Below are 18531 nucleotides of genomic sequence, written 5' to 3' on the forward strand. Positions count from 1 at the left end.
TAGTTTTCCTCTCTAAGTGCAGGAAACACACCACTCAATCCAAACTTCCTCGTACAGTTCAAAAAGCATAGATATACAGTCTCATGCCAGAACACCAGCGGACAAGACTGCTACACATTTCTACTGGCATAGTCTTACCGGTATTTGCTGGATTTCTCCCGTATTGGTGATGATCTGCTGCATGACTTGCATGGTCTGCCCAGTTCCGCTCTGAGCCTGCTGGGTCTGTCCCGGCGGCTGGGCCTGCACTATCTGTACCTGCTGGCCTTCTCCAACCTGCATCGTCACGGGGGTGCTCTGCATTCAAAACAGCCGTAAGGACCAAGCGAGGACTGAACACAGGTGGAACAGCCACAAGACACAAAGATCGTAACAGACAGACTCGTTCCCAGGCCCACTGTTACTTGGTGATGCTTAAACCCCTGCGAAGGGAACCCCGGACCTAGATGAGCCTTGTTCCTACGGTATCGGAACACCCGGTCGTGACCAGAAACCCCCTTTCTCTCTTGGCTGCTCTGAGCAGGACACTGCGGTGCATCACACCCGGGCGAGCCGACGGTTTCACTGGCTCCACTGAACAGCAAAGCTCCCGCACGCTGCCCGTGGCTCACCTGCCCTTGCTGAGGCTGGGCGATGATGATCTGTCCTGGCTGGATCGTGGTCGTGGACGTGGTGGTCTGCTGGCCTTGCTGCTGCCCCTGAACCTGCACTGCTGCTGGCTGCTGGGCGAGCGTGAAATAATACTGGACAGGCTCAGCTGGGGTCACGGCCTGACGCACCTCCTCCTGCAGCACAGGTGAAAGACGGGTAAACGGGGAGGGAACGGAGCAACAGCCAAACCCCACACGTACCCCCCCCTTAGCTGAAACATCCCCCCCGTGAACATGCTCCATGGGAAAATACCTCCGACACCAGTTCGTATCAGTTTAACTAAGTAAATCTGAAATGATAAATCGAAACAGGTTTCCTCATTTATTCAGCTATATGGAGATCAAAAACATTTCCAATACCCTACATATAATAATGTAGTCACCAATTTCATTATGAGAAGCGAGTGAGTAAAATTACCATCGCTGAAATCCACGCAACTCCTCATCAGTAAATTCCATCATCGCCTGTTATCTTAACACAGAATGAATTGCAAATGCTCCAGGAAGACTTACAAAGGCTCATCTGTCAACAAAACCCTCTTCTTAGCCTACATGCCCAACACAAATCTCAATCTAGCTCCGATGTTAAACCCCTGGGAATAAGAGTCACGGACTTGATGTATACTGTCAGGGCTTTATTTATTTATTTAAATCCAGCTTTTCCAGAATGATAACAATTTCATCTTGTACCGTGGCTTAACAGCCTGATTCTGCTGGTAGCAGGAATATCGCAACACTGTGATGAAACAAAAGGCTCTGCTCTAGCTCACTGTCAGAAGCTCAGGCTGCAGTACTGCTGTTTTGTTTTATCTAAGCACGTCTTTAGGAGAGAAAAGCCCCTTATGATTAACGATATTTGAGGCAAACAAGTAGATTTTCAGAGATTATGTTAAGTGGCAAGCTGTTAACGCTCAGGAATCAAAATTTCTAAGCTCCCCAGAAGAGCAGTTGGACTGTGCACCTTTTGGAAGATGCAGCTCACCAGACGTTCACTCCATGGCAGAAGGCGTAAACAATCCTCTCCCAGCCACCTCGAGTTCACAGCTGAGAGTGTAGGATGTTTACACGTGCTACAACATGGTAGATTCCCACTGACACAAGTCTGCTCGACTCCCCTGCATTAAACGAGGCTTGCTCATGGATTACCTTCAGTATATCCAACTGGACGGGAAAAGAAAAATTCACATTAAACAAGATCAATGTAGGTTGTCTAGATGGGCATCAGGCTTGAGTAAAAGAGCCCCTCCGCTTAGATGCTAGTGTCTCAGAGGGCCAGCAACTGAAGAAAAGACTTACTATTGGGAGGCTTCTCAATAGCTTTCCAGAAAATTACCACCCAGAGATTAAGCTGTTCACAGTTGGCTGTAATCAAGAGGCAACTTCTAAGCCTGGCTCTCAGAGCAAACATTAGCACTATCCCACGGTACTGCAAACCACTGCCATCACACACTTGCAATGCTTCCTACATACGGCAGCTCGCTGATTATTCCTACTTGTTTAATCAAATCCTCTGGGGGAGGGATTAATAACAAATTAAAAATATATATATATTCAACAGGGCATGTCTCCAGTTAACCATAAAACCGCGTGCATAGCAGAGCTGCGGCCGTTTCTGTAAAGCCCAGTCCTTAGGGATGTTATTTCTAGAACACTCCTCAACTCCTAGCTGAATCCTGAAACAACTAAGCCAACTGAGTACTTCTGTAGGTATCTATTCCAGGTTAAGCTGCATTTGCTACAGGCAAAAGTGGCATGAGATCCAAATCTGCTTGAACTAGGTTGTATCGCATCGCTTGCCATCTTTTATTTTCAAGCCATAGCTTTAGTTACCAGAGCAACATAACAGCCACGGTTTCATTCCCAGCTCTTCCACGTAACCAACACTAACTTGTCAAACAGTCTTTCCTGTGGTGGAGATAAAATACAGACTGCACCCCCAGCCAAAAAGTGCAGGCTGTCAGCCTACAGGCAGCCACTTTTCAACACTGTTGAATCAAAGGAGCATTTTCCACTGCAAAGTCCTAACCTACATTCTTATCGGGCAGCTATTTCTTCATTAAACTTCTCTTGCCATAAGAGGTATTTTCAGTGATTCAGCAGTGTTCACAGGCAGCGGATGTATCACTGAGAGATCTCTAAAGCCTATTTCAAACCGAAACCCAACAGGGTTTCACTGCTGATGCTGTGCAATCCAAGAGACACAGCTCTGGTGTGATGTATCGTCAAGACACGTTAACCTAGCAACCTATATGCCTGTAACACACCAGTAAAATCCTTCAGGCGTTTATCTGAATATAGAACCTGAATGCTCTGTAATCAGAACATTCTGATGTGAACCAAAAGGCTCCAGCAAGGAAAAGATATGGGCAGTGTTCCCCCTGCAAACACGGAGTACTTCTAAAAACAGCACTACGAAGTAGAGTAACTTAATGAGGCACCTAAAAGAAAAACTGAATTTGCAATGCCAGAATTAACCTGTGTTACTTCAGGCTGCAGCCAACTTGTTTCAGCTTACCAAGCTAAAACTGAAACGTGAGTTTTCTTTCCCCTAGTTAAGCAAAGCATCTAGAGCTGCTGTGCAGGCTGCTGCTTTGTCTTTTTATTTAATATTGAACTAATGATCTTTGGATAAATCACTTCTGCTGCACTGCTGCAGGGATGAAGCAGGGAATTCAGGGAAGGACTGGAAGGAGCTGTGCCACACTCACTGTGTGTACACAATACAGAGATCCCAGCACACCTGTAATGAAGCCTTAGGATGCTGCTGATTTTAACCACAGCTGACCGCAGCAGTAGGATGGACTCCCCTGCACATACTGTGAGACAGAACAGTATTTTCCTCATTTACTAGAAACCCATGCTGCTTCTGGAAATCAGAATGAGAGGTTAAACCCAACTCGGGACATCACCACAAAGGATGAAGCGTGTATTTCCTCCCCTTGGCCGTCACTTCAGCAGCACCACGAGGACTTCAGGACAAAAAAGGAAAATAGTAACCTCCAAAATCCAGGTCCACAGTGGAACTGCTGGTCTCTAAACTCAGAGCAGGTATCTTTTTGCATGTTATCCAGAATACCAAAAAAAAACACATCAAAGAAAAACTTGAAAGTAAAACATTTGCCAGAAAGATGTTTACAGTATGCCAGCATCTCCAGTAGCACTCACTAGAGAGGCTGTTTTAAGGACCACCCTGGATTTTTTCAAAGACTAATGCCCTGCAAACCTTCCAAAGTATCAGAAAACCAGTTGAAGAATCGTTACAATATTTTTTTTTTTTTTATTTACTGTTCAGAAGAAATTCCTCCCGTTGAGTCCTGGGCAATGATTCCAGGAGCTGCTGACCAAGGAGCAGCACTGTCACAGAGCTGTTCCCTAGAAGAGGTGTGCTGATGGCAGCCCAGCCATTTTATCTACCAGACGATTTGTAACAAAGAGAGATGAGCAATTACTGAACTGGTGAACTTCTAGCAGCAAAACACCAAGCTTTTACATGAAGGAGATAAATTAGTCTAGCAGCAGCTGGATCTGTTTCTTTGTGCATCTGAAGCAGTAAGACTGAGCTTCAGCCCCTTCACTGTATTTTCAGCGCTGTCTCAAACACGGAGGAAAACAAGTGCTTTGTAAAACACAAGCTTGTTAAGTTTCTAAGATCTTGTGCTCAGATGGCTGCGGCAGCCTCCTGCTGTAAACATCCGACTGAAAGCTCCTTCTAACACCTTACAGCTTCCAGTCAAGGATGTTTACAGTAGCAACGACTGCCCCAAAGGATGCAGGAGGTGGTCCTTCTAAGCAAAGAAGCCTTACAAGTCAAAGGATGGAGACTCAGCACATTTTTTAAAGTTAAACTTTTAACACTGGCAACACTTGGTATCAGAGCTATTTAGCAGTTTTTGTTATTTGAGTAAATCCCCAAGTCAGACTTCTGTAAATCTCCACTCAAACTCCATTTCTATAAAAAAAAAAAATTAAGAACCTGAAAACTACTGTAAACAAACACATAAAAGAGAGGCACAAACCTAATTTTTAAATCTGATTCTGTATTGCTTTATCAACCCTCTTTTAACTAGAGACTGAAATCACACCAAGGAAAGGACAGACAATAAGGCAATCATTTTTGTCTCACCTGCCGCTTTGGAGGCTTCAGTTCATCTCTTGGAACAATATCGATAAGAAAGTCAAATTGATCAAACTTTGTAATTGCCATGGCAATGTCATTCCTCTACAACAACAAAAAGAGAAAACCATTCTTCAGCTTTAGAAATCTGTTTTGCCACTGGGTAAGTAAAGTTAGAGCTTTTTAATTGAGCCAGGTGAGAGTGTCTTTCTCCAGGTCCCAGGTGGTCAAGCCAGGTGGTGAGAACTTCTGTTTCAGTACCAAGAGCACTGGCACGTGCTGAGCGAGGCCTCCGTGATGTGCAATTAAGAAGGTGCTTATCAAACTCAGGCTTTTACAGTCATCTACTCACACACGAGGCTTAATGAGGCTCTCCACAACAGCACCACTGTAATTCACTACTGAGGGCTCTTGACAACCACCATGAGCCTTTTAGCACACTAAGAAAAGGGGAATTCTTCTAAAAAATAATTTAAAAATCCTGAGGATGTCTGAAAAGAAGCTTTGCAGAAAGACCAGATGACTGCTCCATGTATTAGTAGCAACATGTGCAGAATCTATGAGTTGGTGATGGGATTAAAAAAAAAAAAAAAAGTATCACAGGATCTTATTCAGGACAGGGGAATCCCAAGAGATGTTGAGAGAACAAGCTTCAGCATGTGGCGGTGCAAAATGGTTAAAAGAAAGCATGAATATTAAAACATATACTCAGCAAACTGGCCAAACACGTATCAGAAAAAGGATGTGCGAGAGCCAACGAGCTTCTGTGAAAAACTAGCAAGGTAAGTATCTTCGCAGAGCAGCTTATAACTTTACTTCTATACCTTGACTAAAAACAAAATCCAAAGAATAGCATTAGGTCAAAGCATTAAAGACCTGCATAAAGATTTAGTCAGCAATAAGTCATCACTTAAATGCATTTGTTTAAGATTTGAAACAACCTCCAAGGTAAAAACGCCGAATTTCTTAAAAAAAATAAAGAAAATGTACTCTGTCATTTCAACATTCTTGCAAGACATCTTAAAAATTAGGACTAATTCAAGAAGCTATTAAAAGTCTCATTCTCATTAGCTGAAGATAAATTTGTAAAGCATATATGTGAACAAGATTTGAGAGAAAGATGCCTACGCTGCCTAACGAGTAGGTAAAATTTAAAAGACTATCAATCCTCCCATTTCAGGCTAGCTGACATTTCTAAGCCTTACACTGTCTTGGCATTTAATTGCCAAACAATGATCACTTAGAAAGCACAAGAGAGACATTACTATTGTTCTGCAGGCAGCATGTATTATAAAAGTATCTTCACCAGGAAGAAAAATTTTGGCTGAACAGCTGTATCTCGTATTTCATCCTCCATGCTGAGGACTGGGTTCAATCCAATTTCCTCAGGAATAGACTTCCATAACTCAGACCTCTCCACTCGAAATTTTCTTCCCAAACACTTGATAAGCAGAGACTGCAGCTCTCCAGCTGTACTGTCCATGCGGAGAGCAGCTGCTCCAGGATGGCAGCTGCTGTGGAAGGGAAGGCAGTCAGAAATAAAACTCGAGTCAATTCAAGGTCTTATACATTAGGATCAGGATTTAAGTACGATTCTGAAATAAATGGATCCACCCAAGCTTGAAAACTGTTAACAGGACATGCCTGAGTCAGCACTTGTACTTATGAAGCATCTTGTCCATGGAATGTATATCAAATATATCCTTCCCACAGTAACTGCATTAAAACCTGGGTTAAGCAAGTAGCATCGTACCAATTTAGCGGAGATGGAGTGGCTGGATGCCCATTCAACAGCACTGGGCTGAAATCAGACGTGTCTCCTTGCCACTACAGCAATCTCTGCACCACAGTACAGGAGAGCTGACGTGGTCCTAATTATCACAGTCTCTCACCTCTGATCCGAGGCCTGACCTGACGTTACTGTAGTTTCAAGTAGCTCTGCTCAACGCGAAAGACCAAAAGTGAATGCTTCACCCCGCCCCACTCCCACATAAAAAGACCCTGAAGAGTTACAGTTTACTCTTGAACCACTAGAAAATTACTATTATTGAGGGCCTCTCAATCCAGGAAAATAGTAATCTATTCTGGAGGAGGGTATTTTTGTTTTCATCTCTCCCCATTTATCGACACAAACTAACATCTACGAGGTTACATTAGAACTATTACTGCAAAACAAATCAGCTAGAAGTTCAACAGTTACAGCTACCCAGAGTCCTTACAGCAGGTCAAAACGAGCTGACAGCTGCACCTTTGGTTTGGGTTTTCTTCTTGTGTTGTTATTGTTGGGGTTTTTTTGAAAACAAAGAAAAAAGCATTTCAGCTACACAGTTACACTATGCTTTGTACACAGGTTTGTATCCATAAACACAGGTACTAAAGTTACTGTCTACAAAACATGCTTCATACTATGGAAACAAAGAGTTGGAAACAAGTTTGTGAAGCAGCTGAAGGCTAGGTAGGAGCAGCTTCCTTACCTGCAGAGTCCTCCGCTTGTTATCTTCTGTGTGAATCCATGCTCGCAAAGTCAATTCTGTTATGAATATCTGAGCTGCCTTGGCGAACAACACGGGAGCTTCTGCACTAATCATCTGCAATCAAATTTAAATTTTGGTTTTTTTTTTTAAAGTTTACCATTGGTATTCTAATACTGCAAAGCAGTAGTCAGAGTAACTCTATTATATTACTCAAATCTAAATGGTTGCATTGTTCAACGGTGCAGTTGGGGGAATTTCCACATCAGAATATCTACGGGTCCGACAGTCCAAAGAGTTACCAGCCTCAAGTTAAATGCAGTGTTAAGAGTACTGGGCATCTCAAATTTGTCTCAAAAGTCTGTTCCCTCCATGACTAGTCAGATGTCAACTCCGTATTGTGCTGGACTATGGCAGACCAGCAAACAGCACCAGTGCACATTCACCTGGAGGGAGTTGACCAGCAGCTTCTCCTGGCAGTGCCCCAGCCTGTGCATAAATGATTCCGTAACTGAAGAGGACAGGTTGAAGGCAAAATTTTAAAACCCGGCCCTTACTTTATAGTTGTAACATTTATATAATTGTATATGAATGGTGAAATCACAAAGGTTTGGAGGCCTGAGTAAAGACTCTGCCTCATCAAAGCCCTTTTCCTTAAAAAGTATCTAGTTCAAGTTTTACTCAGTTTAAACAGTTTCATTATTAGCTGGGTTAGCATTAATGCTTACCCCTTAGTACAGCTTTCTTATTTAATAACGTGCCAGGGACTTACCCTCCCTGCCTTGCCCTAAAATCTCATCTTCCCCTTCATCATCCCAAATTTGGCACTCATTCGGTTCAGACATTGAACTGGGACCCAGGGGCCGGGGTTCATTCCCTTTCCAGGCTGAATGAATAGCTCCCTTGTATAGGAAGACAACACACACCTTTTTCAGGATCTCATTTAAATGTTAAAGGTTGTTCTAACAGAAGGATGTTATCGCATTGAGAAAAACAAGAAGAAAGTACAAATCATTCTGTTTTCTCTTAGGAGTTCAGTGTCTGACAGTTTTCCAACTCAAAAAACAGGGAAGAGTGGAGCAGCACAAGAGTCAAACCCTGTGGGTGATTCCTTTCTCCTTCCTTTTATGTCAGTTTTCATAAGTTGATTCATGTGTTATCATCATCAGTCACATGTCAAGGGTTCAGCTCAAATACTGGTATCAAACCCATGTTATCCACCTAAATTATTACCTTTTTTTTTTTTTTTCCCAATAAAACTTGAAACAGTGTAGCACACATTTAAGTGATGCCACTCTTCCTACTGAACACTCCATAGCTTAGTGAAAGGAGGAGTCCAGAGAAACAAGGAGGAAACATGAGAAGAGACAGTTAAGGACTAGAAAACCCAGGAAATACCCAGAATTATACAGTAGACTGGTATTTACCAGAAGAAAGAAAAACTTCAGAAGTCTTCAGCAAAGATCCCAAATGATTTTGTTTTCCCAGATCAATACAAGGCCACCTAATACTGTATTCAAGGCAACTGTTAAAACGTGCTTTAAAAACACTAATAAATAATGATAATAAGAAATAATGAATTGCAAGGAATTATAGCTACAATACCCACCAAAAGGATCATAAATACTTGAGAAAAAACCCCCATGAGTGTACCTTCACATCTTCATCTAGTTTCATTATCTTCTTAATACGAGCCAGAGGGAGTTCTTGAACTCTGAAGTCTTTCTGCAGAGAGATTCACATTTGAGAGACTCTTTACTGATACTGAACTGAAAACAAAGGTAAGACACAAAATGTTAGAACAAGTCTGTGTTGTCTAGAACTGGCTAAAATTAGATTAATAACTTATTTTCATTGAGGTATGGCAGCTTCTCAGGCCAGAGAATTCTCATCTACTTTTCTGTATTTTATACTGATACAATTCTACATAATTCTTCTGTCAGACACTTGTATCTACTATTTCACCTCAAAGTTGAAGTCATTCTGCAGAACAGAATGTTTCTAATGTTACACATTTCTGCATCTATTTATATTTGAAGCAACTAATTCAATTAGGTGTCTCGGAACCCAGAAACCATTGGAATTTACAAAAAGTCACAAGAGAAAATGAAGGCAAACAAGAGCTACGTGGGGCCACAGGATGAAACCTTCTTTGCTTTATTTGTACTTCCCTGATGCCCAATACCAATTTTGGTGTTAAAAACCTTGCAAGAGCCTCGTTCAAAAAAAATCTCTTCTATTCCTGTTTTCAGATGGATTTCTCACTCTTTTCCAGCAAAGAGAACCGCTGACTCAGAATGGTGTAATGATGGTTTAGGAGACAGAGAGTGAGCGCTGTCGCTGTCCTGACTCATCCTTGTCATGACTGTCAGCACGTGCCCAAGGAGAGCGGCTGCAGAGGCACCACCTCACCAACAGCCGCCTGAGAGGAGCCACTAACGTGTCCCTGGCAGAGATCCTCTGGGCAGAGAGCTCTTGGGGTTAGGGAATCTGCTGAACTCCATTTCAAACAGGGCTCTCCCTTCTCTGAAGATACAGAGGAATAAATAAAAAACAAAAGAATCCACAGTGCGTTGCTACCAGGAGCCTCTTAAAAAGGGAGAAAGGCTGAGGCTACGTGCAATTGCATCAGGAATGCAGAATCTCACAAAAGGCTTCCAAAAAAAGGTCTTCCCTTCTTAACAAAAATGTCATAGAAAATAAAAGGAAACTAATTTCTCTAGGGAAGAAAGCACTGCAAAACATGTTAGCGAAACAAAAGAGGGAAAAAACGCTGAAAATGCTGTTTTCTATTGAAGCAAAATACGGAGGTTGTGCGTGGTCCAGCCAGCACTCCAGCAGGGGGCATTTTATTTAACTTATATATATTAAAAAATATGCATATTTACATACATTATTTTAGAAGCATATATATTAAAAAAAGCATTCTGTGCCCTCATTCTGGAGAGAAATGTGAATGCAGTGTTCCTGGTGCTCCCAGTAATATGCTGCAAATCAGAACTAATTTAGGGAGTGGGGGTGTCCTTGCAAGGAGAACCGAGGGTTGTTGCATCCTGCTGGTGAACACGGTATTTTGGAAGGATTTTGGGCAATGAGAGAAGGTGGCAGCCAGGGCTGGGACCTGTGCTTGAGCACACAATGCGCTCAGGGTGGCACTTTCAACCAGTAACCGCCACATAAACAATTTAAGGGGTTGCTAGGGCATGGAAAAATATCCCAAAGGGTTTTTTTGAGGGTTTTTTTTTTGGCCGTTTTTTTTTTTATTATTATTTTTTAAAAAAGCTCTTTTCTTTTTAAAGAGCCTCGAGAGCTTTGAGCAAATCTCAGAGAAAGATTAGGACAAAATTTCTAACCTGTGAAAATTTTAACAGTCTTAGGTGTATTAACTTCTATGAACAACAGAACTCTAACAGACAATGCATAGGTACAATGCTATTAAAACCTTTATGGAGAAGAGACAGTGGAAATTAGAAAAAAAATGAAGCTCCTTTATTCCTTTAAGGCAGACAGGCAAACGTCACATAAATCAAAATTAATACGCAAGTACCATGGTGAAGGGAAGCATGACTGCTACTGGCTACCACCCAGCAGAACAAACTTTAGACACCAGTTCTTCATCTTTTCTTTTTTCCAAATTAGGTCTCAATGTTTCCACAGGCCTCTTCGAACTCATTGTGGAGTCGAAATGCTAGTTTCAGCCTAGTCCTGTTTCCTATTTCTCCAAGACTAGGCTACAGTCCTTTCTGTTTTATCGGGCAGAGAACAGGGAGCTCTGGTTTGTTCTTCTGAAGCAGCTCCCTTGTTTTTCCCCCCCCCCCGAATTTTAGCTACTAATGGCACATGGCAAACGCACAAAACCAGGCAGAAATAGCCCTGAAAAGCAGGCAACCAAAGCAGGCTTTCCACCAAACAGCTGCTCTGACCTCCGCTATGCAATACATGCAGATGAGCTTTAAGTTTACTTACGTCCACCTCCATGGGAGCACTTTCAATAAGATGCACAATAAATTTCAGGATTTGATTACGCAGGGGACAACTGCGTAGGAATGCTTTGCAGTTATCCCTTTTCCTTTCCAACTCCCCTTCACTGTCCTCAGTTAAGTTTTCAATGACTTACTAGCTTGCAATGCAATAAATAGATTCATACGACAGTTAAAAATTAAGCTGCCCATACTTGATAAGCTGCATAATAAACCCCTTTCATGTGGAGATGAAGACAAACTACAGCTCTTGAACACAAGAATTCACTGCGCTGAAAGAGGAAAGTAATTAATTCTGGTTATGCATACAAATTTCTACATCTGTTTCTTTAATCAACTATCTGCACACAGGCTGAAAAAAGCAGCTTATCTTCAGACTAGTGGATTGGGGTTTTCACTTTGAACAGCCCGTCTTCCACTGGAGTCCTTTTGTTTTCAGTTACATTAAAAGCACAGGAGTGTGCTTTCAGGACCACTGTATCACAGTAATCTATCAATCTCTCTTGAAAAGTCTCTTTTATTATATGCCCTTGTTCTCAGGTACATCTCTTTTGGGGATGGAAAAAAATAGAAGCTACTTAGTCCAATTCTTATTCTCAGCCTATACAGGATTTTTTTAATCAAATGCCTTTAAATTAATAAAGCATGTGAGAACGATGCACCTGGCATTCAAGTGATTTTGAAAATTTCACACTTGTCAAAGGAGATGGTTCTGCAAGAGGGCATAACAGTTCTATACAAAAGTCTGAACCCAAAAATTCATTCACAAAATTGTAACTGTCTGTCAATAGCCAGGTGTTTGAGTTTATCAAGGAGGGGGGAAAAGACTAAGTCGTATTTTGAACGGTTAACATCTCCCAGGGCGTGCTGGTGTGGCCTGTCCTTTGGTGTGGATAAGGGTTCCCTCACATGCTGGTCACACATTTTATATTACAGAATTTGAACAGTAGTTAAACAGCCCATGTAGTATAAGGTGAACTATCTTCTCAAATCCCTCAATCTTCCGTTAGCTAAAACGGCATACGGCAGCTACGCATATACCTGTAGCTATTTTAAAATCACTTCCCTTTTCCCCTCAAGCACAAGATAATTCCCCTGCAATTCTCTAGAAAGCAGCCACAGTCATCATTTAGTCTGTTAAAAGAACCTTTAAATCAACTTTGTCTTCTTCTTTAGTCCAGAAAGAGCTGAAGGCATGACTATTACACCTCATTATGCCAGGAATCATCTGCACTCAATTTATATCTCAAGTTTTGGCAGTTGCAGCCAATAGTCAAAAGCCTGGCTGAGTGGTTATTTATCTGCCCTTAAGGCCACCTTGTAGTGTGTAAATAGCCAACTCTACCGGACCTCATAAGCAGGAGAAATATGTTCAAGCTGAGGTTTCTCTCGCTACCAGACATCACCAGGCACTTCTCACTGTCAGTTCTTCAGAACTAACGCAGCCGATGAGGACACTCACCACCGTGAGGTTGCGTATCTCCTCCATGACTCGCGGCCAGAAGGACTGGAGGCTTTGCTGGGCATCGCTATTGCTAGCTGTGCCGAAGCCACCATCTGTGGACATTCTGGTAGCTGGGAGAAACAAAAACAAGCGTTAGCAATGAGGCAGGAGTCAAAGGCTCCCAGAGATTCCCTCCAAGTCTCAGGAATACAGGAAGGGGCCAGCCTGGCTAATCGCTCTGGAAAACTGTCAAAATAAGATAGGCCAGCCCAGGCCTCACAGCAACAATGCAGAGATACTCACCGCCTCTGGAATGGTTTTTTAAGATTTTATTTATTTTTCCAAAGACAGAAAAAGAACATTAAAAAAAAATAATAATTGAAAGCAAAAATAGCCTCCTTATATTCCCCTATTAGAGTTCTGCCTTTTCACCAGGAGTTACAAAACATAACTGATGCCTGCTCACAGCTCACACTCCAGTGTGCACCTATTATAAAGCACTTTTTTCTCTTGCTTGTTGCAGCCAACAACTGCAGGATATGGCAGTAACCCCCCCTCAAGTTGAAATGTCCATGTCAGACGTATTATTTCTAAAAAGTGTAATAAGACAGTTGCTTCTGTGCCTGCTTGAAAGGTGTCAATTCGTGTGGCATTACACTATTTTTAAGATACCTCTTCTCCTTGGGTATAATCAACAGGAGAAATTACCAGTCTGTATAATGCAGAATGTCAAAAGCACAAAGTAAGATTTAAAATTCAAATCTTTTAATTGGAACCATTTTTTAAAAGCCCCAAGCCTGTCATTTAGTATTCTGCAACTGCAGAATGTCAAGCAAGTCTGGCTATTATTAAATTTATACTGGACGTTGTCTGTGCATTTATTAAGACTTGTATCTTTGCAAACAGCTTTATTTACAGTACGTACCAGTTGTCACCAGGAATTTATAAGGAGAAAAAGGGACAATAGCTGGGTTCAGACTTTCCCATATAGCCATGCTGTGCTACAGTGAAGATGATGAAGAGGTCAGGACACGCAGCATCGATCAACCTCATCCTCGAGTGATCGAGATGGTGCCAGCCCATGTGGCACATCCAAGCACATTTCAAATTCCAGCTGACATAATTCTTTCCCCCCACCATGAACTCCTAGATCAAGTCCTGCCTTTTTGACAAGGAACTCTTAAGACGGGTCTAGTTAATATTAAAATGAAGTCCGATGCACAACTTGGGAATCCTTTGGACACCGAGGCCAGCCTTGCTGGCTCCCTCTGTGCAGCAGGACCGCGTGGCTCGGCAGGCTTCCCAACAGGGATCGTGGCCTGGAAGGACAGGGGAACCATACCTAAAGCTCACGCAGACACAGGACCTGCCGAGACACAACCTGACAGGACGGGACTCGGTGCTTCCCGTGCACAAAAAGCAGCTCGGTGAATGCCAGAAGAGTCACAACTCACTTCTCAAGCGACCCAAGCAGAGGAAGCCAGTGAATTACTGACGTTAAACACTCTCAGGGTCACCCAGAGCAGCTTTGAAGTTTCCATGGATGACACGCACACACCATGGACGAACAATAAGTCTCTGTGTCTCCCATAACTTACAGCAAGAGAGAAAGGGTGCTACATTTTCTACAGGGAAAGACCTCAAGATACACATTGCATTGCCGTGTAATGGAACAAGATTCGCTGACACAGACAGGCACAATCCCCGTTTGCTTTTCATCCACCAGGTAAAGGTTTATTTTGGTCCTTCCTCAAGCCGAAGGGAAGCACAGCAACACTGTACAGCACACCAAAATACCGCTGGGAGGCAGCGGCCAATTGCCAGCACTTTCCTACTATTCCAAAGCAGCGACAATCCATCAAAATCTTATTAAGAGATCAAAGACATGAATGTCAGACAATTAGTTTGGTACCTCCTGCAGCCTACACTTTCCAAGGCAGACTCTGAACAGTTGTATTTTTCTTTCATCAACCTGAGAAGGGGACACAGGAGGCGTGGGAAGAGCCGAAGGGGATTTTGACAGGGGTTGACAAAGAGAAGGTCAGAAGATCGTAGTTTCAGTCTCAAAGCAAGAGTTTGAGGCAGGAAGAACTCCAGGTAAGGAACCTATGGAAACAAGTGACTGACAAGTTATTTGATGACTCTTCAACAACTATTTGCATTATAATACTATCCACCTACAAACTAAGATATTTCAAGTATTTATAAGAAAATACAGATAGAAATATTCTAATGGGAGTGCTAAATTGGCATTTGATTCTCCCCCCTTTGATCTGCATTGTCAAGTGTAGACAAAGAAATAATTTAGGCACATAAATAAAAGCTAATCCTTGAAATCTGCTCTGTACTGGCAATATTTCAACACTAACACTAGACAGGGTCTTTTCTGCAATTGAAGATGCAATTCATCTTGAAGACAAGCCAAATCACTTTTCAAGGCTTTATTTAAAAATACAAATTACTTGCATCCAACCCACTTAAATGCGGTACTGGAATATAATGCTGTATATAACCCTAAGAAAAAAACAGGTTAAAAAGAAGAAAAAAGCTAATGGAACAAAGAGGAAGAAAATTCCACCACCACCACCACTTTACCCACTACCGCATGCAAAAGCAAATTTCTTGCATTAAATATGTGCCTCTGTGGTATTCATCCAGATTTCAGGAAGAGATAGAAATGGCTTACTCCACTCATCTATAATTTAAAAAGTCCTGTTGAATAAAAAAAACCCTCCCTATCTTCAAGGTAAACATAGGACTGATTTCAGAATGCAAAATGAGCAGCCTGATGTTCGACCCAAGGGACAACTGCTACTTTAAATGGCTGTTTAGGATAATTGGTAGGAAATTGAGTAAGAGTAGAAACAAGAGTCACCAGTAGGCTGATTTTCTGAAAAACTTACAGAATGAAATCACTATGAACTGCAAAATAAAAGCCTAAGCAGGTTAAAACTGCTTAGAACACTACTGCAGTAATTTCTTCGCCTTAAAATATAGATACATAAGTGGCACTGAAGGTGCTTGCAAACGTTAGAGGATGATTGTAAGGAAAAAATAAAAACCCAAACTGTCACACAAACCTACAGCGTTGGCTCCAAGAGACAAACTTTACTAATGAAACCATTCCTGCGCAATTAGGTAAGATCCTTCACCCAAGGGAAGCTGTGTTCTCTTCTTGTAAGAATGCCTCATGTCAGGATTAGTGCCAACAAAAAAAAAAAATAAATACCAAAGCACACAACAGAAGATAAACCCACCAAAGCTAACAGGGAAGCAGTTCCTCTGATTTCACTGTATCAGTGTCTAAACCTGTTTGTCTTTTTTCGATATGGAGTTTGCAGGGGAATTTTAGAGCTTCATTATACTTCATCTTTCCTCCTCTACAGATTTCCTCCACAACCCCGTGCAGAAGGGGGGAGGTGCCCTGAGGATCCCCATGCTCCCCACGCTGCATTCGCGGAATGCAGGGTACAGTCTCTCCAAAGTTGTAAGAGTAAACCGGCGACTCTGACACCATCTTGTTGCTGAATAATAGACGTTGAAGTCCATCTCCCGTGTCACCTGGTTGCCACAAAGCGTAACCACAACCAGAGGGAACCTGCTGATTCCAGCAATGCTGCATCTCCACACTGAAGCTGGGCAAGTGCCTCGCGAGCTTGACACGCTTTTGCTCTGCACGACACTTAACAGAAGCCACCACCTCACCCGTGTGCCTCCGATTAGCTGAACTACCCGCCCGCGTCCCAGCAGCCTGCAGCCTAAAAACCAGGCTAGTGCAGGGATGCTCTTGCGGAACAACCTAGATGAGGAGGTTCACACACACAGCACACGCTAATTCACAACACGGACACATGACTGAACTGGATACAAGCAAGCAAACAAACAAACCGCACAAAAAAACCACACACAGCAATAAAGAAGGGTGTAAGAACAGGAGGGACTGGGATACACCTGCTTTGCAACAGCCAACCCAGGCCACACAGCCTGCAATATGCTCCATGAAGGCAAACATTTTGTTTCCAGACCAAGGCAACAAGAAACCGAGGGCCAAAAAGCTGAGGCCTATGCATAAAATGCCTGGAGGTGATTAGAGAGCAGATTAGCAAGCACATCTCGAGAACTACGACATCAACACTTTGCAATTAGAGCTTTTCTGCTCACTGGAGCAGAACACCTTTTACAAACATTAAACTTACAAAATCCTGTGGCAGCTGACAAACACTTAAGAGCTTCACTTCAGAGGAGCACAAAGCAAGCATGAAGACACCTCCAGTGTCTGGTTTTTTTTTTTTTGTTTTTTTTTTTTTTTTTGTTTTTGTTTTTTTTTAATAAACATAAGCTAGTTTGAGCTCTTTCTTTAATGCCGTGGGAAGGGGGGGAAGCAGTCAAATGAAGCCGTCTCACCCTGGATGCCTACCATCTGCACACTTGAGCAAGAACCTGCTATTGAAAACACAAGCTACAATATAACCACAAATAAACCCAAGACCTCTGATCTTGCATTTCTGCCTGGAGTAGGTACCCAGAGCTCTCTGGCTGGAAAACCAGGGGCCAGAAGAGCCCCCCAGACCCGGCGGAGCAGCAGGTGCCGGCCACAGGACATCCCAGGCATCGCCGGTCTTGGGGACAGGAACTGCAGGACAACCTTCCCGACCAGTGAGGGCTGTGTCACAGCTTCTGACGTGCCTTTAAGTTACTCCCAAGCTAGCCTTGACTAAAAAGTCAACCAAAGAAAATCAGCTGGGTGGAGAGCAGATCTAAATGAAATTTATCCAAATATCTGAAGGGATATGCAAATGGAGAATACCAGAGGGAAGTACTGAAAAGCTTTGAGGCTCTCGATGAAGGAGGCATCAACTCAGCACCATCAAGTACCACAGACCCTGGTGACAGCAGAAATGTCAGGTTCTTTGCATATAGCACAGTCACATTCCCATGACTTCCACTATGGGGAAGAGCCTGTTTTCCAGGGCAGTAGAAGCATGCTCCATTCAAACATCTTAAAAAGACAGCTAAATATGAAGTAAGATGGAGGCCAAAAAGAAATCAGGCAGAAGCTCAGGCAAATGTTTTGCCTCAACTTTCTTATATTACAGCTACAAGTAAGGATAACACAAATATTTCTGAAAACTGCCACTGCAAAACCAAATTCCCCCCACCAGATCTTACCACCATACAAATACAGATTTACCACCTCCACATAGACAGTGTTTAGGAGACACACACCCCCCAACTCTTCTTAAGATGCTGTTGACTTTACAACATGTGCTATCCCACAAAACTTGCAAATTAATTATTAGGAAATAGCGTTACAGAAAAGGAGAAGACAAGCAAGGCAGTTCCTCTTTTAAAAAAAAAAAAAAAAAACACAACAAAACAAAAAAAAAATCACCAAAAACAAAACAAAAAAACCCACCCAAACCAACAAAACAAACAAATGACAAACCATCATCTTTACTAGCAAATAACAAAAACCACAGCACCTAGCAAAAACCCTGGAAGTCTGAAATATTAAAAACAGATCCGTAGAGCTGAAAAGTGAATATTTAGAATTAATACTAATCCTGGCACTCTGCGCTACTTCCAGTCTGATGCACTAACTCTCAAAACTGTAGCGTTCTGTTTTGGGAGCTTGTCCCTTGATTTAAAAGTAAAATGTGCAGAGCCACACTTGCATATCTAAAGAATGAGCTCTGTGTAGCAATAAGTGCCAGACACCTGATCCTGCCAGAATCAGAAGGAACAATCCAGCAACCAAGAACTAGTTTCATAAGAAGAATAAATACGGTTTTCTATGAATCAACACATTTCTTTAAATGAGAGCAAGGGAGGAGTCTTCGATGTATGAGAGAAACTCACACATGAGCACCCT

At 42.4% G+C, this 18531-nt stretch overlaps 1 protein-coding gene across 6 annotated transcripts in view; it reads right to left on the minus strand.

The window, feature by feature from the left end:
• The window catches only part of NFYC (nuclear transcription factor Y subunit gamma), a 37160-nt gene that overhangs the window by 5859 nt on the left and 12770 nt on the right, over positions 1 to 18531 (minus strand). For all 6 annotated transcript variants that reach the window (XM_042793650.1, XM_032994171.2, XM_032994174.2 and 3 more), the window contains 6 exons: positions 12678 to 12790; positions 8889 to 8960; positions 7239 to 7352; positions 4774 to 4869; positions 612 to 785; positions 139 to 297 (listed from right to left, as the gene is read on the minus strand). In XM_042793650.1, coding sequence (XP_042649584.1) covers positions 139 to 297; positions 612 to 785; positions 4774 to 4869; positions 7239 to 7352; positions 8889 to 8960; positions 12678 to 12782 — 720 coding nt within the window. In that variant the 5' untranslated portion in view covers positions 12783 to 12790. The remainder of the gene's footprint in view (positions 1 to 138; positions 298 to 611; positions 786 to 4773; positions 4870 to 7238; positions 7353 to 8888; positions 8961 to 12677; positions 12791 to 18531) is intronic.

The sequence above is a fragment of the Tyto alba genome, unplaced genomic scaffold, assembly GCF_018691265.1.
Source record: "Tyto alba isolate M040663 unplaced genomic scaffold, T.alba_DEE_v4.0 Super-Scaffold_20, whole genome shotgun sequence".
Lineage (NCBI taxonomy): Eukaryota > Metazoa > Chordata > Aves > Strigiformes > Tytonidae > Tyto > Tyto alba.